The 26,864-nt window shown below is 43.3% G+C and overlaps 1 protein-coding gene across 1 annotated transcript in view; it reads right to left on the bottom strand.

Moving 5' to 3' along the window:
• The window catches only part of CNTNAP2 (contactin associated protein 2), a 2,308,807-nt gene that overhangs the window by 224,754 nt on the left and 2,057,189 nt on the right, over window positions 1-26,864 (bottom strand). Inside the window, exon 18 of the mRNA XM_025292067.3 lies at window positions 2,285-2,521. Within this exon, the coding sequence (XP_025147852.3) occupies window positions 2,285-2,521 (237 nt within the window). The remainder of the gene's footprint in view (window positions 1-2,284; window positions 2,522-26,864) is intronic.

Raw genomic sequence — 26,864 nt, 5'->3', positions numbered from 1 at the left:
CCCCATGGATAGCCCATGGAATTCTCCAAGCCTGAATACTGGAGTGGGTAGCCTTTCCTTTCTCCGGGGGATCTTCCCAACCCAGGGATCGAACCCAGGTCTCCTGCATCGCAGGCGGATTCTTTATCAGTTGAGCCACAAGGGAAGCCCAAGAATACTGGAGTGGGTAGCCTTTCCCTTCTCCAGGGGATCTTCCCAACCCAGGAATCAAACTGGGGTCTCCTGCATTGCAGGCAGATTCTTTACCAACTGAGCTATCAGAGAAGCCTGAGGAAGCCTGCCTGCAAAGGACTTTCACGAGCTCACTCTTAGGCAGATGACCGTGGTTGCTCTCTCTGGAGGCTGAGTCACGTGGCTGTAGAGCCCTGGAGGGTGTGGTCACAGGAGCTGATGCTCTGGGAGGTGAAACCCAGGCCAGAGGCACCACCTGGCCACAGGCCTCGGCTGGAAGACCCCATCTGGGAATGAGCCTGCCTACGTGCAGGTGAAGCTTTTCTGATTCCTCTCAACCAGCACCACCTTCATCCTCCCCAGGTCAAGAGAATACTTGTCTTGACCCAGAAGGATGCCCACAAATACTTTCCAAATACAGTTTGCTGTTTTTAATCTTTTTTGGTAAAGCCATAAACTGAGTCAAATGTAAACTCACCCTGCTAAACAGGTATTAAGAGAATATTTAGGGATTTTTTTATGTAAACCCTTTGAAATAATGTCACTGGGAACTCACAGGCTTTCTTTGACTCCATCTCAAGCACTGGCAAGGCAGAAGAGTATATACTCTAATCTTTCTGTTTGTGAATATTGCCTATTAACCCCCAGAGGTTGTGTGTGAGCTACTGTACTTAACCTAACTCTCCAAAAATAAGGGGCTCATGATTTTCTTTAAATTGGCACTTATGCAGTGGAATCTCTCAGACATTAGCGCTCACTTGATTGCATTCAGACACCACTTTGGCAAGGGAATGACTACATTAAATTAGCATCAAGCACAATGAATGGTAATTGCAAGACTGTCATTTCTACAAGTGCAAAATTAATGGGTTCTGCAAACCTTTCCCATTGTGTGACACTGGAAAATCATGGAACCATGTTGTTGCAAGTGGGAGAATGCTCTATAACAGCAGTGCTCATGTGCTGTGGATTATTCAGCAATGGTGTTCCTTTCCACCTTGGTTGTTGTCTCGTGCTCATCCTTCAAGCCCAGTCTGACCGAATTTACATGCTTACATGACAGCTTACATGTCAGACGGTAGCCTGGATGTACAGCGAGTGTTAGGGAACAATTCCTCCTCCTGTGTGGCATCTTGTGTGAATAATGGCAGCATAAACAACCCTCCATGTATTCATGAGAGTATGAAAAGGCTACTTATGTAAAGCTTCTTATAAAGAGATGCACCAACCATTTACAGAAAACTTTACCCAAACGTTATACATTCATTTGAAAGAGAAGAGTGAGTTACATGCATTTCAATTGTAGCTTGAGAAGAGGGTCAGCTCTGCCTCTCCCCAGCCCTCTTGCTTACAAGTGGAAAAGAAGCCACAGGCCAGGTGTGTGAATTTCTTCTGGTTATGCAAGATCACCGGGTGTATCCTGAATGACAACAGCCATATACACCAGGTTCTTGGAGTCAGCTGATTGGCTTTGCTGAATTTATTAGGGGTTACTCATTCAAGACTGAAATAAGGCAGTGACATTGTTAGATGTTACTGCATTATTAGATGTAGTAGCTCAGGATTCCTGCACTTTGTGGGGGCTGAGAACCTGCCACTGAGGTGTCCTATAGAAGAGTGATAAAAAATGATTGTGACAAGAATTGAACAGAGGGGCTTTCTTGTGAGTCCAACTTGAATTCATTCTCTTAGCAGCTGGGGGAGAGGCAGACACGAAGAGCACTGGGCAGCACAGATTGAGTCACTGCACGATGTACAGGTCCAAGCGAGTGAGACAGTCAGGAGGCCCATCACGGACCCCTTTCAATGGCTACTTACTTTACTCCTCCTTGTTAAGGCATGACATGGCTATTTGCTCTGTAATGTTCTAGTCACTTCAAAGTTTGCTTGAATTTAGGGGGAAACTCTGCACCACACTCAAAACTTTTCTCTTCTTAATGAACAACAAAGATGAAGGATTGTTTTAGGGGACTTCCTACTTATGATGGGAGAAGAATTCCAAAGACTTTACCCTTGGAGTGAAGTACCCTTATGCCAGCTGAAGAGCAATTCAACAGATGATCTGGGCTTCAAAGATATCTAAACGTGGCTCTGGAAACTGGTTCTGACCTACCTTTGTTGCAAAATGTTCCATCATAGGCTGTGTTGGAGCAATCGCAGGAATAGCCATGGTACTTCTCTATGCACTTGCCTCCATTCTCACAGTTCGCTCCGTAGCTGGTGCAGTGCCCTGAGCACCCGGATTTGAAACCAGATGTGACCTTGGCTCTCTCTTCCAAGTCCAGAGTCACCCCATTCATCCTTAGGGAGCGGATACAGCCCAGGAAGCCCTGCTGGCCTCCAGCACCACCTGGGAAGACAGAAGGCACGGCGCTCAGACAGAATCACCTCTGCCACGGCTTCTATTTCATTCCTCATGCCTCGGACCACTGTGGGAGGAGATGAGACTGCCAAGTGCTGCAGGCTCTCTTACTGTCAATAGAAGAGCTTGCAACTTTCCTCCCTTAGGCTATAACGTCTACTTAAAAAAGAGGCTGTCTTGGGAGAAGCAATAAATTTGCTACAGAACTAAAATGCTTGGAGACACACACAAATTTTATAAGCTGTTTTGGAAGTCTAATCTGGTTTCCTTAGGAGAGAAGTTTATACGAATCTCTAAGTTCTTTGGTTTTTAATCTCACGTTGTTACATTCCACAGCATTATCTACTGGAAGAGATATAAAAAGGCAAAGGGATATGAATATATTAGCATAGTTAACAAGTCAATTAGTCAGAAGAAGTAAATCCATTTGGAATGTGGTTGTAAGTCCTGGTTCTTCTTGTCTCAAGAAAAGCTTTGCTTTGAAATTCATGTTAAGGATTCCCAGAGCTTCTTGTCTGGGGTTGTTGGAAATTGGAATTGACGATTTCACACAGAAGTCAGCTATACCACATTTATTACCAGGTCAGTTTAGATTTTATTGCCTTTGTTTAAATGCCATTTCAAGACACATAACACAAAAAGCAAATTCACTGTGATTTTCTAAGTTATGGAGTTAGAGGTTTATGAGCATGAAAATATTAAAATATTCTTAACAAATTTCATAGCAGAATTCACTGGAGAATTGTTAATATATCACAAGTGGATTGTGTCTATAATAACCTTTGCTATGATTTTTTAAGCAGCTGGTACAAAAAAAGAGGAACTCAAATTTATAAATGTGCCTGGGTTTTAGACTAACAGCGCTTCTGGAAATTAAATACAATGATAATCGTTAAACTTATTAGAAGAAATCTGATGGGGATTTAGAAAAAAAAAGATATGGTTAATAAAGTGAAAGTTACTCTTTTATTGAGGGCAATGTAGTAGGCATTCTACTAAGCACCTTATGTATGATATTCACCTAATTCTTACAACAACCTGGCAAGGTAGGCATTGTTAGTTCAGTCGCTCGGTCGTGTCCAGTTCTTTGTGACCCCATGAACTGCAGCACGCCAGGCCTCCCTGTCCATCACCAACTGCTGGAGTCTACCCAAACCCATGTCCATTGAGTCAGCAATGCTATCCAACCATCTCATCCTCTGTCGTCCCCTTCTCCTCCTGCATCAGGGTCTTTTCCAATGAGTCAGCTCTTCGCATCAGGTGGCCAAAGTATTGGAGTTTCAGCTTCAACATCAGTCTTTCCAATGAACACCCAGGACTGATCTTCTTTAGGATGGACTGGTTGGATCTCCTTGCAGTCCAAGGGACTCTCAAGAGTCATCTCCAACACCACAGTTCAAAAGCATCAATTCTTCAGTGCTCAGCTTTCTTTATACTCCAACTTTCACATCCATACATTGTTATCTTGCCCTAATTATTTGGGTAACAAAAAGGAGGTTTAGAGACATGAAGTCCTGTACTTAGGACTCATAACTCTGCAGTGCCAGGGCACTGTCAGCTCTGTCTTATTCTTAAGCTGTGGTTTTAGACTCTGTTCTGTGATGATCGTCTAGTACAGAAGATCTTCAGGGTCTGGGGGGCACAGACATACATGTTTCTGAGGTGTAGATTTGGATGTCTTTAAGACAGCATGGTCAATGGGATTGGCAGACTTTGGGTAAGGTTGCACACTGGAGATGGATTCTGATCACTTATTCCAGTATCTTGAGAAAAAGTGTGCAATTACACAACTCAACAGACAGGGCTTGTGGATCAGAGGCTTTAGTTGCAGAGATGGATCAGCCTTTGTTTATGCCTGCGTATCCTCAGCTGTGAAACGGCAAATGACTTGCACTACTCTCTTTGTAAACCCAAGCCTTGCAGTTCTCTCAGTGGGCAGTACTGAGATTTGAGTGATGATTCTCCAGGGATTATTCTTTCTAATAAAATATTTAAATAGAAGAGGATTAATTGAAGGGAGTCCAATGCCCATTTCAATAGCTGTGGGAGAGTAGATGGCAAAAGAAGTTACTAAAAACAACCACTTTGAAGAATTTCCCATTTTGCAATCTGCTCATCAGCACCTCTGCACACTTCTGGGCTGTGGAGAATTTGGGCCTTAGCTATGTTTTGGAAGAATTTCAATCCATGAGTCACCATTTGTGTGCTAAAATTTCCATTTGGCATCTATCATTTTATCAGCTATGGCTTTTGTTCTTGCAATAAGGGTTTTTCCAAAGGGCCTTTTGTTCAATAAATGCTTCATCATTTAAATTTTCATCACTACTCAATTAAAATAATTACATCATGCCAAAATATGCTGAAATTTTTAAATCTGTGTTTTTAGATGTCTGCCTCTCCTTTCCCTGGTTACAAATATAATAGTTTTTCATTGTGGAAACCATAAACACACTGATAAGCAAAATGAAAAAGAGAATCTACTATGTAATCTACTAAGTAATGCTACTCAGATAGAATTACCTTCATTCTTAGCAAATAGCAAAAATTCTTAGCAAAAATTTTCTCTCTTTTATCTGTGAACATACCTATGTGTAAAAAATAAAACAAAGGAAAAAGCGGGGTATGCACATTGCTTTGAAATTTGCTTTTCTCATTTAACATATCATAAAACACTTCCCCAGCAATAAATATTCAAATAGAACATCTTGTTTAACATCTGCACAGCAGCCCAGCCTGCAAAACACTGTAAGTTATTTTGTCATTCCCCTACCTTTGGGCTTTAAGTAGCTTATTCCAATTTTCACCCTATATGATACTGTAATAAACAGCCTTGTAACAACCTTTACATGCTGTCCAGTTTTTCCTTAGAATTAATTCTCAGATGTGTAAATGCTGGGTACAAGGGAATATACATTTTAAAGTCATTTACAATATATTTCCCTCTTAGAAGACTTTATCAATTTGTATTATTTTTCACCAGTAGGGTATCAGACTCCTGTCTTCTCCACAACGATTCTAATACTAGGCAGAATCTTTTCGAATTTATAGGCTGGAGGGCGGGGAAAGAGTTCATTCTTTTAATTTGCATTGCTTCAATACTGTGAGTTGAATAATTTTTTTTTTCTCATTCCTATTTTTTGGTTTCTTCATGACCTTTGTTTTTTGGGGGGAAGTGGAGAAGGGAATAGCAACCCACTCCAATATTCTTGCCAGGAGAATCCTACGGACAGAGGAGCCTGGTGGGCAACAGTCCACGGGGTCGCAAAGAATCAGACATGACCGAGAGACTAACACCGCACTACAGGAGAAGATACATTTCTGATTGATTGATAACAATATTTGGGGCTTTAACGTTTTGTCATAAATTTGGCAACTACATCCTTCCAGTTTGCATCTGTTAACTTGTACATAATGTTTCTTTTTCCCTACGAAAGGTTTTGATGTTTATGTAGTCACATCTATCTTATTTTTATGATTTCTGCCTTTGATATTAGACTTACAATAACTTTTTCTAATCCAGAATAATATAATTTTCAACTATATTTTCTTCTAGAACTTTTATGATTTTACTTCTTTTAACATTTCATTCTTTAATCTATCTGGGATGTATATTAATTTTGAAATAATTCATATTTAAGGGTGTCAGCAATGGTTGAGAGTTTGAAGAGACTTGTTAAAAGACTCTAAATGACAATCTGATAAAAATGGAGATTTAGTAAGTTTCAGTTGTCAGAGAAAGTACGTATAGCTTAATTCATAGTTTAATTGTATCAAAATAAGTATTTAGATATATGTGTATATGCTTCATTATGTACGTAAACAAACTTCATTCAGTGAGAGGATTTAGCTTCTTTGGTTCATTCTGGACCTGTTCTTTCTGAGTTCTTACACCCGCCAGTCTTCCTTCCTGCCTTTGTGTTTGTATGGCTCTCTCCCTATTGACTGCTGCCTGTTTTTGGTCAGCTCTGTGGCTTCAATCAAATCGCAGCATCCCTCTCTCAGCATCAGTCTTTCCTCTCCATAAAGGAGGCTGCACTGGATGTCTCTGGTCCTTCCAGCTATGAATTACTCTGGTCCATAATGTACAATCTCTCCCTGGAGGCTTGTGTGTCTCCCTCTCTACATTTCAGCAAATTACTCTCAATTTCTCCTAAATTTCTTTTTGCTTCCTTTTCCCTCTTTGCACTGCTGCCTGACCTTTCCCCTCCCTTCTTTCCTTAATTGACCATAACATACAGCTATAGTCTAATTTGTATTTGTTGCATTGATTAAATAAAGTTTTATAGTATTTTCTTAATTTATAAAGAAGGCAAGTGGAATGCCATTTCCCTTTCTATAAAGGAAAACCAAATAACTTACATTCTTTTTTTAGATGGTCCCTGATTTATGAAATGGGTCAGTGAGCTGGAAAGTACTTTTACTGACCTAGTCAATATGAAGAAAAGTCTTTTGTCCTGAAAACGGTCATTAAATATTATGCAAAGGATGCTAATGCACTAGAGCCAGTGATAATTATTTGAGTTCAAGTTGTGTGCTCTATAGAAATCTGTCTTGGTGACAAATGTCATAAGTTTAAATTGTAGGTCTGCAAGCAAAAATGCTACTTAACCTTCGTTAATTAGAAAATCAACACATTGTCACTGAAGAGAGCCCCCTGCCACGTGAGGGCCTCACGCACATTAGTCAGACCTCTGATAATTACCCAAGGGGAGACGTGGGTTTAATTTGTAAATCATTTTCCATGTGAAATGCTATTCAAGTATTGCAATTAAAGATTAATTATGAAAATGCTGTAACTACCCATAATGAATAATACAGTCATCAAAGGTACAGAAGATTGGGGCAAAATAATCAGGTATTAAATTAAACACAAAGGGTGAAACTAATGATCAGGAGGAATTCTAAAAAACACTGTCCTCAAACTAGGAGCTTAATAGTTTTCTAAGGAGCTAAGTTGGGTTCCAGAGCACCTGTGCCCTGAGAGACGGGTCAGTCACTCGCCATAGAGAGAAACTTCACCAAAGCTCACACACACAGAATCTAATTTATCCGTTCAATAAGTATTAATTTTATGGCTCCTAAGCCTCGTCTAGATGTTTAGAAGGTACTGTGACACAAAACACACAAAAGTCTTTGCCCTTGCAGAGCTTACATTCTTGCCGAGGGAGAAGGAAATTTAACAAAAAGCTCAGTAAGTTATGCCGTGTTTGAAGTCAGTGTGGGTTAGGTGGGATCTGGAGTGGGGTGGGGGAGACCCCTATTTTATTTATTTGTTTTTATTTTTTGGCTCCATATGGGATCTTTGTTCCCAGACCAGGGATGGGAGGGATGCAAGGGTGGAGTCTTAACCCCTGGACCACCAAGGAAGTCCCAGGGAAATTCCTGTTTCAAATAGAGCCCTTCGGGCACATCCCACTGAGAAACTGCCAGAAAGAATATCCAAGGGCAAAAACCCTGGGAAGACAGAGGTTAAGGGGGGCACTTCCCTGCAGGCCGGGGGAGGGTGGTGAGGGAAGGGAGGGGAGACAGGAACTGCCAAGAGAAGCAAAGCCACCAGCTCACGTGTTAAGGCACTGGGAGGGGGAATTCCCTGCTGGTCCGGTGGTTGAGAATCTCCCTGTCAATGCAGGGGACATGTGCTCAATTCCTGGTCAGGGAAGATCCCAGAGCAGTGAGGCAACTAACCCCATGTGCCACAACTACTGAACCCACACTTTAGAGACCGTGCTCCACAATAAGAGAAGCCACCGCTATGAGAAGCCCGTTACCCACAATGAAGAGTGGCCCCACTCACTGCAACTAGAGAAGGCTCACGTGCAGCAATGAAGACCCAGTGCAGCCAAAAAAATACATTAAAAAATAAATAAAAATAAAAAGACAGAGGAGACATACTTGTTGCCCACAGGTTGATACAAATGTAATCACAGCCATACTGTGGTGTGAGGTACAATGTGACAGGAGGGGCAGCAAACAAGTGAGGAGAGCATGAACTGTGCTCACAAAGCTCTACACCTGGGTGTCTGCGGCTCCCGGCTGGATCTTTTTTTTTTTAAACCCACTGCGCAAGCGTCGTCTGCCTAGGCCCCGCCCCTTCCTCTCTCGGAGGCCCGCCCTCAGTGGCGTCACTCCCTGCTCGATCTTCCCAGCTCCTCTTTGAGCCTCAGTCTCCTCATGGATGAAACTGACAAACATATACACCTTGCATGCATGCTGCATGCTAAGTCGCTTCAGTCAGGTCTGACTGTGTGACCCCCTGGACTGTAGCCCGTCAGGCCCCTCTGTCCACGGGATTCTCCAGGCACAAATACTGGAGTGGGTTGCCATGCCCTCCTCCAGAGGATCTTCCTAATCCAGGGACTGAATACATGTCTCATGTCTCCTGCATTGGCAGGAAGATTCTTTACCACTAGCACCACCTGGGAAGCCAGGGTCATATTAATAACAGTAATAAGGATACCCTCCTCTGTACAAATGCTCAGTTAATGGTAGATGTTTAGTATTAATCCTATTATTCAGTATAGACAGAATTCTATAGAAGCACAGAGTTGGAAATTAAATATGGCTAAGAGCAGTACACAAATCTGATATGAGAGGCATCATGAGTGGTTTCAGTTCAGTCGCTCAGTCGTGTCTGACTCTTTGTGACCCCATGAGTGTTTTATCACCCCAAAATTTCTATGTTGAAGCTCCAGCACCCACCGTGACTACATTTGGAGGTCGGACCTTTAAAGAGGTAACTAAGAGTAAATGAGGACACAAGGGTGGTCCCTAATCTACTCTGAGGGGTGTCATTTGTCAGGAGAGGAAGAGATGCCAGGACACAGGCACATAGAAAACGGGCATGTGGGAAGACACAGGTGAGCTAGCCAAGGCCTCAGGAGAAACCAGCCCTGCCAGCACCTTGATCTTGCACTTCCAGCTTCCAGAACTGTGAGAAATGGATTTCTGCTGTTTAAGCCACAGTCTGTGATATTTTCTCAGGGCAGACTGAGCAGACCAGTACAGTGAGTAAAGGGTTAACTTCAAGCTTGGGCTGGTCCAGGCCTGCCTGAGAGAGTGACCTTGGAGTCCACTTTCCTATTGTCTAATTGGATTATTTCCTTGGGAGTTTCAGGGTTAGGTTGAGTGTTTTTCTTCTCTTGTCTGCTGTGGGGGACTGCATCCGGATTGGGGGAGCTGTGAGCCGGCATGCGCTCAGTTGTTAAGTCATGTCTGACTCTTTGCGACCTCATGGACTGTAGCCCACCAGGCCCCTCTGTCCATGGGGATTTTCCAGGCAAGAATGCTGGAGTGGGTTGCCATGCCCTCCTCTAGGGGATCTTCTTGACCCAGGGATCAAACCCACATCTCTTATATCTATGTAACTCTGGGCAACTCCATTCTCTTGGTCTCAGTTTCCTTAGCTGTAAAATAAAAATCATAATTGCCTTTGAGAGTGAACACAAAAATGTAAAGTTTGAAACAGTACCTGGAGAAGCTAGTATTCAATTATTAATATTAGTTTTTTAAATAGCTAATACTTTAGCATGCTTGCCTTGCCACCATGGCCTCTGGAATGAATTAGGACCTCTTAGCATCATCCCCATCAGGGAACAATTCACATTCAGACACATATGAGTGCCCTCTGCTCCCAGAAACCCGGTTATCTTCTCCATCTCGATTTTGAAGTTTTCTTCTCATTCAGATACTTTGGATTCACCTATTTTGCATGTCCTCTACTCAGAGGACATGGGAAATTCATGCAGTGATAATGAACTTTAAAAAGATCCATCCTATTGAATGATGTTACAAATGAGAACTCGGGAGCATTATCTGAAGAAGCAATCCTCCAAAGCCCCGCTCTAGAGTGTGGATAAACGTTTTCACGTATGCCCTCCAATATCCAACCGACAGAGGCATCCCTGATCAGTACTTGTCAATCACGCAGCTCTACGCTGAGTAACATAAGCCCACATCCTTGAAGTCCCTCCACTACTAAAGAATCTGGGCCATTCTGAGGTCCTCAGCTTAACCAGATAGCTGGGTTTTTCACGTCTGTACTGACACTACAAGGTTTTTTCCATGTTCAAGTTGACAGTCAAGATCTAAGAGACAATGCTAACTTGGAAAACAAACACGGTAGGAGCAGCATCAGTCACTCTGGGGGCCCAGCCTGTCCAGGCACCAAACACACAACTGCTTTTGCCCCCTAGCCTGCATGGCCAGGTCTGACTGCAGTGAAGAGCCAGGGTCTGGGTGGGTCACCTGGACACAGGAATCTCAGCTCTGTTTCTTATCTGTATTTTATGCCAGCCAGTCATGCATTCGATACCTCTATGCCAACTCAGGTGGTACAGTGGTAAAGAATCTGCCTGCTAATACAGGAGACCCGAGTTCAATTCCTGAGTCAGAGACTTTGGAGGATTGCTTCTTCAGATAATGCTCCCGAGTTCTCATTTGTAACATCATTCAATAGGATGGATCTTTTTAAAGTTCATTATCACTGCATGAATTTCCCATGTCCTCTGAGTAGAGGACATGCAAAATAGGTGAATCCAAAGTATCTGAATGAGAAGAAAACTTCAAAATCGAGATGGAGAAGATAACCGGGTTTCTGGGAGCAGAGGGCACTGTGACAAGACAATAGGAAAGTGGCCATAGTTCACCCCTGGGCTTTCTAGCTATGAAGTCAGCACTCTTTTAAAAATAAAAAAAATTTTTAAATTTGAGTATAATTGATTTACAATGTTGTGTTGGTTTGTGGTGTCCACATATGTATATGTACAACTGATCCATATATACACCCTTTTTCAGATTCTTTTCCCATATAGGTCACTACAGAGTACTGAGTAGAGTTCCCTGGGTAACTCAGCGCTCTTGCAATGCTGTAGCTACATCTTGATTTTGGGCTTGCATCATATGAGACTCTTCGTCAGCTTTTTAACAAGTTTCTAGGCATTGCTGTGCTTAGATATGGGAAATGCTAACAGAATGATTACTATCTGAAATGAATTATCCACCCCTTGGCAGAGTACTGTCCTGGGATGGCTGAAGCTTGAAGGGGAATGTAACACTCAGAGTTCACAATCAGAAATTTGGACATATGGATGCTCAACCTGGTCTCTAGGCCACAAAGAGGAGATGCTTGCTTCATGCTATCCTTGAAGTCATATGTATATTTTCTTGTCACATGAAGCAAAAGCTTCATACTTCATTTTCAAAATCAGAGCAGTGATGAGCTCTGGCTCCTGATGGGGGGAAGTTGGTTATTTCTCTACTCTTGGTCTGACAGTGCTATTTCAGAGGACCATCATTGCAGCGGGTCTTATGACTCCAAGTCCCTCAAGGAAGTGGGGGCAGACAGAGGGTCTAGTGATAAACCTCCAGATCCCAGCAGGATCTATATTTTAAATTATTAATAGTTACTTCAGTAAACTTCAATACAAAGCCAAATTTCAAATACACTAGCTTACAACTCTGTCTAAACATTTTTTTTTACAAATATCTTCCCAGGTGGCGCTAGTGGTAAAGAACATGCCTGCCAAGGTATGCATTCGATCCCTGGGTCGGGAAGATACCCTGGAGAAGGGCATGTCAACCCACTCCAGTATTCTTGCCTGGAGAATCTCATGGACAGAGGAGGCTGGTGGGTTACAGTCCATGGGGGTCACAAAGAGTCAGATAGGACTGAAGCAATAGCATGCACATATGCTCATAGGATGTGTCCTGCAGGAGAGTTCTGCTCATCTTTGGAGCAAAATTAGCATCTTCTTTCTGTTGGTCTTATGTCCTGTGTTCTCTCTCTCACACACATAGTTAAGAATCAGAGCTGTTTCTTCTGCAGCCAAGAATCAGAGCTGTTAGCTCACACTCTCACTCTCAGGCTCCAAGCAAGCATTTGCAGACCTCAGTCCCAGATACAGGCTGGATTTATGGATCTGGGAGGGATCAGCACAGCTCTCATCACCAACCTCCCAGGCTGCATGAGCTCCCAAGATGGAGGCAGAAGAAAAAAAAAGCGAGGGTTGGGATGGAGTGGGAGGGGAGCTGGGAGCTGGAGAGGCTGAGGACAGAACTGGTGTTCTGAGGTCAGGGCTGCCCGGAAGGCGTGCTTATGTGTCTTAAATGATACCTGAGGCCAAGTAGGAGAGGAATATGGGAAAGGCCTATTTGACTGGGTTATTTTTGAGACCTTCCTGAGGCCTTACAAATAGCTGTGAAAAGAAGAGAAATGAAAAGCAAAGGAGAAAAGGAAAGATATAAGCATCTGAATGCAGAGTTCCAAAGAATATCAAGAAGAGATAAGAAAGCCTTCCTCAGCGATCAATGCAAAGAAATAGAGGAAAACAACAGAATGGGAAAGACTAGAGATCTCTTTAAGAAAATTAGAGATACCAAGGGAACACTTCATGCAAAGATGGGCTCGAAAAAGGACAGAAATGGTATGGACCTAACAGAAGCAGAGGATAATAAGAAGAGGTGGCAAGAATACACAGAAGAACTGTACAAAAAAGATCTTCTCGACCCAGATAATCACGATGGTGTGATCACTGACCTAGAGCCAGATATCCTGGAATGTGAAGTCAAGTGGGCCTTAGAAAGCATCACTATGAACAAAGCTAGTGGAGGTGATGGAATTCCAGTGGAGCTATTTCAAATCCTGAAAGATGATGCTGTGAAAGTGCTGCACTCAATATGCCAGCACATTTGGAAAACTCAGTAGTGGCCACAGGACTGGAAAAGGTCAGTTTTCATTCCAATCCCAAAGAAAGGCAATGCCAAAGAAAGCTCAAACTACTGCACAATTGCACTCATCTCCACGCTAGTAAAGTAATGCTCAAAATTCTCCAAGCCAGGCTTTAGCAATATGTGAACCGTGAACTCCCAGATGTTCAAGCTGGTTTTGGAAAAGGCAGAGGAACTGGAGACCAAATTGGCAACATCTGCTGGATCTTCGAAAAAGCAAGAGAGTTCCAGAAAAACATCTATTTCTGCTTTATTGACTATGCCAAAAGCCTTTGACTGTGTGGATCACAATAAACTGTGGAAAATTCTGAAAGAGATGGAAATACCAGACCACCTGACCTGCCTCTTGAGAAATTTGTATGGAGGTCAGGAAGAACAGTTAGAACTGGACATGGAACAACAGACTGGTTCCAAATAGGAAAAGGACTACGTCAAAGCTGTATATTGTCACCCTGCTTATTTAACTTCTACGCAGAGTACATCATGAGAAACGCTGGGCTGGAAGAAGCACAAGCTGGAATCAAGATGGCCGGTAGAAATATCAATAACCTCAGATATGCAGATAACACCACCCTTATGGCAGAAAGTGAAGAGGAACTAAAAAGCCTCTTGATGAAGGTGAAAGAGGAAAGTGAAAAAGTTGGCTTAAAACTCAACATTCAGAAAACGAAGATCATGGCATCTGGTCCCATCACTTCATGGGAAATAGATGGGGAAACAGTGGAAACAGTGTCAGACTTTATTTTTTTGGGCTCCAAAATCACTGCAGATGGTGACTGCAGCCATGAAATTAAAAGACGCTTACTGCTTGGAAGAAAAGTTATGACTAACCTAGATAGCATATTGAAAAGCAGACATTACTTTGCCAACAAAGGTCCATCTAGTCAAGGCTATGGTTTTTCCGGTGGTCATATATGGATGTGAGAGTTGGACTGTGAAGAAGGCTGAGGGCCGAAGAATTGATGCTTTTGAACTGTGGTATTGGAGAAGACCCTTGAGTGTCCCTTGGACTGCAAGGAGATCCAACCAGTCCATTCTGAAGGAGATCAGCCCTGGGATTTCTTTGGAAGGAACGATGCTGAAGCTGAAACTCCAGTACTTTGGCCACCTCATGCGAAGAGTTGATTCATTGGAAAAGACTCTGATGCTGGGAGGGATCAGGGGCAGGAGGAGAAGGGGACGACAGAGGATGAGATGGCTGGATGGCATCACTGACTTGATGGACATGAGTCTGGGTGAACTCCGGGAGTTGGTGATGGACAGGGAGGCCTGGCGTGCTGCGATTCATGGGGTCGCAAAGAGTCAGACAGGACTGAGCGACTGAACTGAACTGAACTGTCAATAGCTCAGTTGGTAAAGAATCCACCTGGTCATTATTAGTGAGGGAATGTGTGGTGAGAGAGTGGGTTCAGCAGGTGAAGATCCAGCACTGGCTTAAGGGTTAGCCGCAGGACATGATGGGGGGAGCCCCTCTGAAGCCGGGTGCAGGGACGTGAGGGAGGTGCAGAAGTGGGGACAGCAGGGGCTGGGACAGGGGGGCATGGGCAGCTCTACATCCCAAGGTGGGTGTTTCCTCCCACCCTCGACTCTGCAGGAGAAGCTCGGCTCGGGGCCTGTGCGTGTGTGTGTGCTTGTGTGACGACAGCAAAAGAGTCACTCGGTAATCTCGGCGGGACATATGTGAGTGGACAGGACCCCTGAGGATGGCAAATACTATGCAGGGTGGACGACAGCACGAGCTGTGTTGGGACAGGCAGCTAACAGACAGCTAACCCAGCAGATGTCGTCTGTCGTCATCATTGCACTGACGTCGACATCATTGCACCGACATCATCATCATTGCACTGATGTCGACATGGTCGCACTGGTGTCATTGTTCCACTGACGTCGTCATCATTGCACTGACGTCATCTTTGTCGCACTGACGTCGTCTTCGTCGCACTGACGTCGACATCATTGCACTGACGTCGTCTTCGTCACACTGACGTCGTCTTCATCACGCTGACGTCGACATCATTGCACTGACGTTGACATCGTCGCACCGACGTCGTCATCGTCATGCTGACGTCATCATCAACGCGCTGATGGCATCGTAGTTGCACTGACGTCGTAATCGTCGCACTCACGTAGTCTTCGTCGCACTGATGTCGTCATTGTTGCACTGATGTGATGCAGCTGTAAGTGAGCATCAGGATTCCTTCAGGATGGAGACACGGGCGGTGACAGAGGTTCGCGAAGGAGAACTGGCTGGGGGTACTGAGAATGAAACACCTGTAAGTGTCGAAGAACAGAATAGACAGGGCAGAAGAACACTTCAGTGGGTTGGGATCCTGGGTCAGTCAGTCCTCCTCAAGGTCGACGATAAAGGACAAGGAGAGTGAAAGAACGGAAGAGAAGTTATGGAGGGTGGACGCAGAAGTGTCACTATTTACATGACAATAAGCTCAGAGGAAGAGAAAAGAACGATGCAAGACGGAACTATGTGAAGAAATAAGGGGCCAGAATTTTCTGGAATAAACAATATTGGACTTCAGAAAGAAGGAGCCCGTGAAGTGATGAACAGAGTAGATAAGAAAAACATCTCTTCCACCTACACCTCCAGCTGTAGTTCGCACTTAACCGGAGGCCCGCCACTCCAGTTGTACATAAAATGAGGGAAAGCTTGACAGCGCAGATGGGAAAAGGCGAACAGGATCATTTTTCACTAACCTCTAAAAGAAATTCAGCATTTGCTTCAATTAGAAATGTAGGAAAAATCATAGTAGCGTTAGCCATTTTTGTATCACTATTTTTAACCAAAAAATCATAGATGTTCTATGTTCTAGATTTTTGGAAATATCATAATCATAAAGACCATGATGAATTTGAAATTATGAGTTATGAGCAGTTATAAGACCTGATTCTACGTCCTATTATTTAAGGTACTGGTAATGAGCAAACATATTATTATTGTAAAATGAACGTGCTGTTTTAAATGCTTTGATAAGTGTATTTGTTTCTTTTATAATTCTGTGACTTTCATTCATAGAAAACATTTCCTTGGGATGAGATATATAGATAGTACCAAATTGCTCCCCAAAGGTTAAGAACTGATGCGTTATAATGAAGTTAAGACATAGTAAAGGAAAAGAAAGTAACTTACATCTAATTTCTCAGAATCAACACTGCCTATAAAAGACAATGGACTACTATTCTCACAGTGTTGATTTAAATAGACATTCACAAGTATATGAGACTCTGAAGGACTCATATATGACATTTTAGAAAAAAACTGCTCTTGAGTAAAAAGAAAAATAAATCCAAGAGTAGATAAGTGTGGGAAATAAGAGTAAGGGAAAAGAAAACCGCAAATATTAATGTTTTTTCATAAGCAGTTAAAATAAGGATATTCATAAGATTCTGCAATTAAAACCATAGACGATGTCAACATAGCAAGTAGTGGGGTGGCAAAGGAGGTCAGAGGGTTCTTGGTCTCATTCAGAATAGAGACATCAATTTGGTTTTGTAGATGATAGAGACAAAACATAAGTTGAGTCTTAAGAAGTTAGGCATAGCTGCCAGAGGAATGAAAGTAGAACATACAGCTTTAAAATCTGGATTTAAAACTTTTAAAACTGAATAATATTCAGTTTAACCAGTGAAGGGTTTACCTGATAGTTCAGTTGGTAAAGAATCCAACTTTAAAGAATGCAATGCAGGAGACCTGGGTTCGGTCCCTGGGTTGGGGAGATCCCCTGGAGAAGGGAAAGGCTACCCACTCCAGTATTCTGGCCTGGAGAATTTTATGGACTGTATATCCGTGGGGTTGCAAACAGTCCGACAGGACTGATAGACTTTCACTTCACTAACCAGTGAAAGGTAATAGATTGTGGGGTGGGTGAGCAAACAAAGAAAACATTGTAAATTGAAAACGCAGGGTAAGGTGGTAGAAAGTGTACCCTGATATAACAGTAGTTTCAATAAATGAATAAAAAGAGATTCTCAAATTAGATTTAGAAAAGATTCAGCATTATACTATCTAAGACACACATTTAAGTAAAAGGATTCCAACACCCACATAAAAACACCAGGCAAATATTAACAACAAGAAGAACTGCACAGTAGTTATAAGAATAGAAATAAAATTGTGTGATGGAAGACATCAGAAGGAATAAAGATGGAAATTACATACCTGTAAAAGGAACAATAAATCAAAAGTATAATGAACATAATAGTCTCAAAGAATACAGAGCTACTAATACCAATGGTAGTTTGACGTTTACACTCAGAATGTGATCAGACAAGCAGTACTTAGAGAAATTAACTATGTACACACCCTATGTCTCAGTAATTCTTCTGGGCATACACAGATGTATGTGTATTCACGTGAGAAAACCTCATATACAGGTAACAGGGATACGCACAAATAGATTTGCTGAATAGTTATTTGTAGAAGCAAAGAGTTCAGGAAACAAATATTCATCACTATGGGGTGGAATAAAGAAAGAGTGGATATACACATCGTGGGGCTTCCCTGGTGGCTCAGACAGTAAAGAATCTGCCTGCAATGTGGCAGACCTGGGTTTGATCCCTGGATTGGGAAGATCCCCTGGAGGAGGGTATGGCAACCCACTCCAATATTCTTGCCTGGATAATTCCACTGGCAGAGGACCCTGGCGGCTACAGTCCATAGGCTTGCAATGAGTTGGACACAAATGAAGCAACTTAGGAGAAGGCAATGGCACCCCACTCCAGTACTCTTGGCTGGAAAATCCCATGGATGGAGGAGCCTGGTAGGCTGCAGTCCATGGGGTCACTAAGAGTTGGACACAACTGAGCGATTTCACTTTGACTTTTCACTTTCATACATTGGAGAAGGAAATGGCAACCCACTCCAGTATTCTTGCCTGGAGAATCCCAGGGATGGGGGAGCCTGGTGGGCTGCCGTCTATGGGGTCGCACAGAGTCAGACACGACTGAAGTGACTTAGCAGCAGCAGCAGCAGAAGCAACTTAGCATGCATGCGTGTCTTTACATTAAAATATCTTTTCCAAATTGGACCATTCCAACTGCTATGAGAAAATTGGAATGAAAAACCTCAGAATCCTTGAAGCTTTTGTTCTTGTGGAACACGAGGTCTTTTACATGGAAGTGAACAGTAGGTTTGGCTGCTTTTTTGTTGTTCACTCAGTCGTGTCTGACTCTTTGCAACGCCATGGACTGCAGCACTCCAGGCTTCCTTGTCCTTCACCATCTCCTGGAACTTGCTCAAACTCATGTCCATTGAGTCGGTGATGCCATCCAACCATCTCGGTCTCTGTCATCCCCTTCTATCTTTCTCAGCATCAGGGTCTTTTCTAATGAGTCAGCTCTTCACATCAGGTGGCCGAAGTATTGGAGCTTCAGCTTCAGCATCTTTTGGCTGCTTTCTTAGGTTCACAATCTCTCTTTAAAGGGGTAAAAGGTTTTAAAGCTCAGTAGTAGAGCATTTGACTGTAAAATATCCCTCTAAAAGTTTCTAAACATGGAATCTCTGTTGTAGAAAATTAGCTGAGTGCCTATGGAAATAGGTAGGGAGTGCATTAAAAGCAGACATCATTTTGCCGACAAAGGTCTGGATAGTCAAAGCTATGGTTTTTCCAGATGTGAGAGTTGAACCATAAAGAAAGCTGAGCACTGAAGAATTGATGCTTTCAAATTGTGGTGCTGAAGAAGACTCTAGAGAGTCCATTGGACAGCAAGGAGATCAAACCAGTCAATCCGAAAGGAAATCAACCCTGAATATTTATTGGAAGGTCTGATGCTGAAGCTGAAACTCCAATACTTTGGCCACCTGATATGAAAAGTCGACTTATTGGAAAAGCCCCTGATGCTGGGAAAGATTGAGGGCAGGAAGGGAAGAGGATGACAGAGGATGAGATGGTTGGATGGCGTCACTGACTCAATTGTCACGAGTTTGAGCAAACTCCGTGAGATAGTGAAGGACAGAAAAGCCTGGCGTGCTGCAGTTCACGGGGTCACAGAGTTGGACACGACTGAGCGACTGAAAACCAAGACCGCCTTTCGGAGACTCACAGGAGGTTGAAAGCACACTGTCAGTTTGATTATGTTGCAAGTATATGTAAGAAAGGTAACAGTTTTGTCTTCATAACTCACTTAATATGTTAAAACTCTAATTGTAAAATAGACAGCTGGGACTGCAAAAGTTAATTAGTTTTGACCATTAAAAGACAAAGAGCAGGAAAGCATATGGTGACTGTTAGTGGAGAAGGACCCTCCCTGGCCTGTGAGGTTGGCAGGGAGGGGGTTGTTTTACTAAGAAGAGAGCAGACACCTCACCTGTGGCTTCACGGCAGAGCCTGGTGAAGGCAGTCATGTTAAGAAAAAAATAAATGTGCTGACAAGGCTTGCGCAGAACAGCTGTGATGGAGTGACAGTCCATGGAGAGGCTTCTGTATTTTGCTTGCATATTTGCTTTTAGATAGCTTACTGATTTCATCTAGTGATTTTTTTAAACTAGATTATATACAGCACATCTTTTTCTTTTATTATTTTATCTGCGTCAGTGGTTTCTAGTTACGATATCTCTCCTCACCTGTTTGGAAGAGAAACACGAGATCAATTTTAAGAGTCAGGGGAGAAACTGTGAGGGTCCCAGCTAGCAATCTGAGACCTCAATTTGAAAGAGGGAGACTGAAAACTATATTTAGGGCCTAGAATGATCTGAGATGCTATCTTTCATCAAATGAATTTTTCTGTGACTCTTTTTTAGGCTTCAGTCATGGTTGATTTCAGTCTGTGGTACCCAAAGAAAAAGGTATTTCCAATGATGGCAATGTGACTGTTAACTCAGTGAAAGTGGAAGTTGCTCAGTCATGTCCAACTCGTTGCGACCCCATGGACTGTAAGTCCCTGGAATTCTCCAGGCCAGAATACTGGAGTGGGTAGCCTTTCCTTTCTTCAGGGGATCTTCCCAACCCAGGGATTGAACCCAGGTCTCCCGCATTGCAGGTGGATTCTTTACCAACTGAGCTACGAGGGAAGCCCGTCAACTCAGAGTAGTAACAAAAATATAAATTGCTTATTCATTCATGTTATTGCTGCAGCAAATCCACTGGGCAACTACCCCAGTGTTCTTCTAAGTTTCTCTTGTTATGTAGTTCCACTTCTAGGGGAAGGACACAAAAATAAACAAAAATATCACAAGTTCTAAAGAGAAAGTAAAATGGCAAATGACTGGCTATGTCAGACTGGGTGGTCAGATAAGGCCTCTCTGAGGAGGTACAGTGCTGAGACTGAATGATTGAATGGCTCCTTCTTGGAGCCAGTCTTTAAGATATGGAAGCATCCTAAGTGTCCCACAACAGATGAATGGATGAAGAAGATATGCTACATACACACAGTGGAATATTACTAAGTCATAAAAAGAATGAAATTCTGCATTTTGCAGTAAGGCGGATGTACCTAGAGAGTATTAGGCTTAGTGAAATAAGTGAGACAGAGAAAGACAAACACTGCATATTGTCACAGTGGAATCTAAAAAATAGAACAAATAAATCTATACAGCAATACAGAAACAGACTCAGATATAGAGAGCAAACCAGTAGTTACCAATGGGGAGAGAGGAGGGCAAGACAGAGGCAGGAGAGTGAAAGACACAAACTACCATTAACACATGTATAAAATAAGTAAGCAATAAGGATATATTGTACAGCACAGGGAAATATAACCATTATTTTGTAATAACTTTAAATGGAATATAATTTATAAAACACATTGAGCCATTATGTTATACACTTGAAACTAATATTATAAATCAACTGTGTGTGTGTGTTTGTGTGTGTGTGTGTGTGTGTGTGTGCTCAGTTGTGTCTGACAGTTTGCAACCCCATGAACAATAGCCTGTCAAGTTCCTCTGTACATGGAATTTTCCAGGCAAGAATAATGGAGGGGGTTGCCACACCCTCCTTCCTCCAGGGGATCTTCCTGACCCAGGGACCAAACCTGCATCTCTTGCCATCTCCTGCATTGGCAAGCAGATTCTTTACCAGGTGGGCTACCAGGAAAGTCCCTACTTCAATAAAAAAAAGGAGCCAGCTTTGATGTCTGGGGAGGAGCTTCAGGTAATGGGAGTGTAAATGCTCTAAAGTGGGAATAGGCTTGGTGCGTTCGAGGAACATACCAAGACTGGAGACCAGTTGGGAGACTGGTTACAATAGTCCAAGCAAGAAACAAGCATGGCTTCGACAAGAGTAGGCCCGGTGGCTGGAGAGAGCAGTGGATGCATTTGAGGCACAGTCTAGATGGATGCAGTCATAAGACTCATTATTGATGGGCAGTGAAGAGGGAAAAAGGACACCAAGGCTAAAGCCAAATTCTGGGCTCAAGCAGAAATGGGTGGAGGGTGATGTCCTTTACTGAGATGGGAAGGCTGGTGGAAGAGCAGGTTTGGGGCAGGCACCAGGAATTCTCCCTGCCATGTCTACTCTGAGATGACACCAGACAGACATCCCCTGTTGCTGACAAGACAGACCTGTACTTCGATACAGAGTTTTCGGGAAGAGTGAGGCCTGGAGCTTTTGATTCCAGAGTCGCTAAGTCATATTTAGCTCTTTGCAAACCCATGGACTGCAGCCCACACAGGGTCCTCTGACCCTCACCATCTCCCAGAGTTTGCCCAAGTTCATGTCCATTGAGTCAGTGATGCCATCCAACCATCTCATCCTCTGTCGTCCCCTTCTCCTCCTGCCTTCAATCTTTCCCAGCATCAGGGTCTTTTCCATTGAGACAACTCTTCGCATCAGGTGGCCAAAGTACTGGAGCTTCAGCTTCAGCATCAGTCCTTCCAAAGGAATATTCAGGGTTGATTTCCCTTAGGATTGACTGGTTTGATATGCTTGGAGTCCAGGGGACTCTCAAGAGTCTTCTCCAGCACCACAGTTTGAAAGCATCAGTTCTTCAGCGCTCAGCCTTCTGTATGATCCAACTCTCACATCCATACATGCCTACTGGAAGAACCATAGCTTTGACTATACGGACCTTTGTTGGCAAAGTGATGTCTCTGTTTTTTAATACGCTCATTTCAGAGTTACTGGTGCATAAGTAGTATTGGAGCCACTGGACTGGATGAGGTCACCCAGGGAAATGGATGGTTGAGGAAGAAGCGTCTGTGTCTGATGTACCAACATATAGTGCAAGAGAAAGAACTCATAGGATAGACTTGAGTCCTGGCCAGTGAGGTCGAGGGAAAGCGGGCGCCATGTGCCATGGACTCCAAGAAAAGAATGCATTTCAGGAAGGAGGGCACGTGAGCTGCTCCTGAGAGCCTGGAGGAAGCCGAAAGGTCGTGTTCTGGACACAGCTCCAGAGGGCTCCATGTTGACTCTGACCACCTTTGTAAAGGTTTTACTAAAAGAGCTAAATAGAAATGCAGCTTATTTCTATATCAGAGAGACTCTCAAGTAAGTCGTCTTGTTTGTCCCCTGCCGCCAGTGCCTCGGCATAAAATTCTCTTGTTCTTCCAAGCCCTCTGTGCGCTTGTCAGATGGTGAGTCCCTGCCTGCCTTGATTTTTGCTTCTGAGACTTGAATGTGATCCACAGACCACCTGCCGGGGCTGACCCGAGCCCAGTGACTGGAGTCCTGCCTGAACGCCGGGTCTTCTACTACAGGCTCTGTGACTGAGAGTTGCATTTCATAGTGGGGTACAGCTATCATCTGGGAGTGCAAGATTTTGGGGGCTGGTTCTCCCAGGCACTGTGGTCAGCCTTGGCTGCAGCTGGAGCTGAAGGCAGTGCTCCAAAGCCATCACACTTTTCGACATATGTGGGGGCCAGAGTCGCTCCCCAGATGAGGGACCTGCAGTGGAGATGATCAAGATGGCCTTAACGTTCTCCTCAGCTTGGCTCAACTTCAGACATGTTTCTTCTGACCATAGACTCTGTACTCTCCTATTTTTAGAGCATTTATTCTTTCGCTGCTCCTTTCCTTTGAGATGTGTGTGTGTGCATGCTAAGCTCTTACAGTCGTGTCTGATTCTTTGCAACCCCAGGCACTGCAGCACGCCAGGCGTCCCTGTCCTACACGATCTCCAGGAGCTTGCTCAAACTCATGTCCATTGAGTTGGCGAGGCCAACTAACCATCTCATCCTGTCGCCCCCTCTCCTCCTGCCTTCAATCTTTCCTAGCATCCGGATCTTTTCCAATGAGTCATCTGTTAGCATCAGGTGGCCAAAGTATTGTCGCTTCAGCTTCAGCATCAGTCCTTCCAATGAATATTCAGGGTTCATTTCCTTTAAGGTTGACTGGTTTGATCTCCTTGCTGTCCCAGCGACTCTTAAGAGTCTTCTCCAGAACAATTTGAAAGCACCAATTCTTCAGTGCTCAGCCTTCTTTATGGTTCAACTCTCATATCCACACATGACTACTGGGAAAACTGGGATCAAATTCCATTTCTTATCTCTTACCAGCTGCCTGATCTTGGGCTGTTAACTAACCTCTAGCATTACTTTCTTCACTGTGAAAAGAAAACAGTACCTACTTTTAAGGTTCTCACGTGGATTCAGTTCAGTTCAGTTCAGTCACTCAGTTGTGTCTGACTCTTTGCGACCCCATGAACCAGAGCATGCCAGGCCTCCCTGTCCTTCACCAACTCCTGGAGTCCACCCAAACTCATGTCCATTGAGTCAGTGATGCCATCCAATCTCATCCTCTGTCATCCCCTTCTCCTGCCTTCAATCTTTCCCAGCATCAGGGTATTTTCCAATGAGTCAGCTCTCCGCATCAGGTGGCCAAAGTATTGGAGTTTCAGCTTCAACATCAGTCTTTCCAATAAACACCCAGGACTGATCTCCTTTAGGATGGACTGGTTGGATCTCCTTGCACTCCAAAGGACTCTCAAGAGTCTTCTCCAACACCACAGTTCAAAAGCATCAATTTTTCAGCACTCAGCCTTCTTCACAGTCCAACTCTCACATCCATACATGACTACTGGATAAACCATAGCCTGACTAGATGGACCTTTGTTGACAAAGTAATGTCTCTGCTTTTTAATATGATGTCTAGGTTGGTCATAACTTTCTTTCCAAGGAGTAAGTGTCTTTTAATTTCATGGCTGAAATCACCATCTGCAGTGATTTTGATTGCAGTGATCTGCCCCCCAAAATAAAGTCAGCCACTGTTTCCACTGTTTCCCCATCTACTTGCCATGAAATGATGGGACCAGATGCCATGATCTTAGTTTTCTGAATGTTGAGCTTTAAGCCAACATTTTCACTCTCCTCTTTCACTTTCATCAAGAGGCTCTTTAGTTCTTCTTCACTTTTTGCCATAAGGGTGGTGTCATCTGCATATTTGAGTTATTGATATTTCTCCCAGTAATCTTGATTCCAGCCTGTGCTTCTTCCAGCCCAGCATTTCTCCTGATGTACTCTGCATATAAGTTAAAAAAGCAGGGTGACAATATACAGCCTTGACGTACTCCTTTTCCTATTTGGAACCAGTCTGTTGTTCCATGTCCAGTTTGAACTGTTGCTTCCAGACCTGCATACAGGTTTCTCAAGAGGAAGGTCAGGTGGTTTGTATTTCCATCTCTTTCAGGATTTTCCACAGTTTATTGTGATCCGCACAGTCAAAGGCTTTTGGCATAGTCAATAAGGCAGAAATAGATGTTTTTCTGGAACTCTTGCTTTTTTGATGATCCAGAGGATGTTGGCAATTTGATCTCTGGTTCCTCTGCCTTTTCTAAAACCAGCTTGAACATCAGGAAGTTCACGGTTCACATATTGTTGAAGTCTGGCTTAGAGAATTTTAAGCATTACTTTACTAGTGTGTGAGGTAAGTGCAATTATGTGGTAGTTTGAGCATTCTTTGGCATTGCCTTTCTTTGGGATTGGAATGAAAACTGACCTTTTCCAGTCCTGTGGCCACTGCTGAGTTTTCCAAATTTGCTGGCATATTGAGTGCAGCACTTTCACAGCATCATCTTTCAGGATTTGAAATAGCTCAACTGGAATTCCATCACCTCTACTAGCTTTGTTCATAGTGATGCTTCCTAAGGCCCACTTGACTTCACATTCCAGGATGTCTGGCTCTAGGTGAGTGATCACACCGTCGTGATTATCTGGGTCATGAAGATCTTTTTTGTATAGTTCTTCTGTGTATTCTTGCCACCTCTTCTTAATATCTTCTGCTTCTGTTAGGTCCATACCAATTCTGTCCTTTATTGAGCCCATCATTGCATGAAATGTTCCCTTGGTATCTCTAATTTTCTTGAAGAGATCTCTACTCTTTCCCATTCTATTGTTTTCCTCTATTTCTTTGCATTGATTGCTGAGGAAGGCTTTCTTATTTCTCCTTGCTATTCTTTGGAACTCTGTATTCAAATGGGTATATCTTTCCTTTTCTGCTTTGCTTTTCATTTCTCTTCTTTTCACAGCTATTTGTAAGGCCTCCTCAGAAAGCCATTTGGTCTTGATCCCTGTCTCCTATATAATGTCATGAACCTCCATCCATAGTTCATTAGGCACTCTATCAGATCTAGTCCCTTAAATCTATTTCTCACTTCCACTGTATAATCATAAGGGATTTGATTTAGGTTATACATGAATGATCTTGTGGTTTTCCCCACTTCCTTCAATTTAAATCTGAATTTGGCAATAAGGATTTCATGAACTGAGCCACAGTCAGCTCTCAGTCTTGTTTTTGCTGACTGTATAGAGCTTCTCCATCTTTGGCTGCAAAGAATATATTCAATCTGATTTCGGTGTTGTCCATCTGGTGATGTCCACATGTAGAGTTTTCTCTTGTGTTGTTGGAAGAGGGTGTTTGCTATGACCAGTACATTCTCCTGGAAAAACTCTATTAGCCTTTGCCCTGCTTCATTCTGTACTCCAAGGCCAAAGTTGCCTGTTACTCCAGGTGTTTCTTGACTTCCTACTTTTGCATTCCAGTCTCGTTTTTTGGGTGTTAGTTCTAAAAGGTCTTGAAGGTCTTCATAGAACCGTTCAACTTAATTGATGTAAATAAAGCATGTGAGCCCTTGGCTTAAATATCATCTGGGATGTCTTTGCCAGTTTGTAAGTTGCTGCTACAGACTCAAATTTGCGGGAAAGGGGAACAACTGATGTATTTCCTGTGTTTTGATTCCTTCAATCTGGATTGGAAATTTTTTATCGTAAATTTTTCAGATACTAGAAAGAGCCATTTTATTCATATACAGATTTGAGTGCACTTCATGAAGGGAATTCCATTTTTCTCCCTTGCGTACAAATGGTGATTTTCTTTACTGCCTCAATGACCTTGCCAATTTCAGACGGCCATGGGATCATCTACTTATGAGTCTGAAATGCTGAGGATGTGAGGAGCAGCTGACCAAACCAGTCCCACTGTTGGGTTCAGGGATGTGGGCAGTTGTCCAGGGCTGCTCACAGAGCGTAGCCCAGAGAATGGTCCTCGCATGCTGGTCCCCTTCGCTTATGAGTCTATCTAACAAACCTTGACTCTGCCATAAACTCAGGAGCTGTCACTCATGAGAAAATTTTCCTGATGGACACACTGTCTGGCAGAGGAAGAGGTGACTGCAGCCCTCCTGCTCTCATGGGCCAGGACATCCTCCCCAAAATGGTGCT

This window comes from Bubalus bubalis, chromosome 8 (genome assembly GCF_019923935.1).
Source record: "Bubalus bubalis isolate 160015118507 breed Murrah chromosome 8, NDDB_SH_1, whole genome shotgun sequence".
NCBI classification, from domain to species: domain Eukaryota; kingdom Metazoa; phylum Chordata; class Mammalia; order Artiodactyla; family Bovidae; genus Bubalus; species Bubalus bubalis.
Note: the sequence above shows the minus strand (reverse complement) of the source record. Positions and strands in the feature narration are given on the sequence as shown.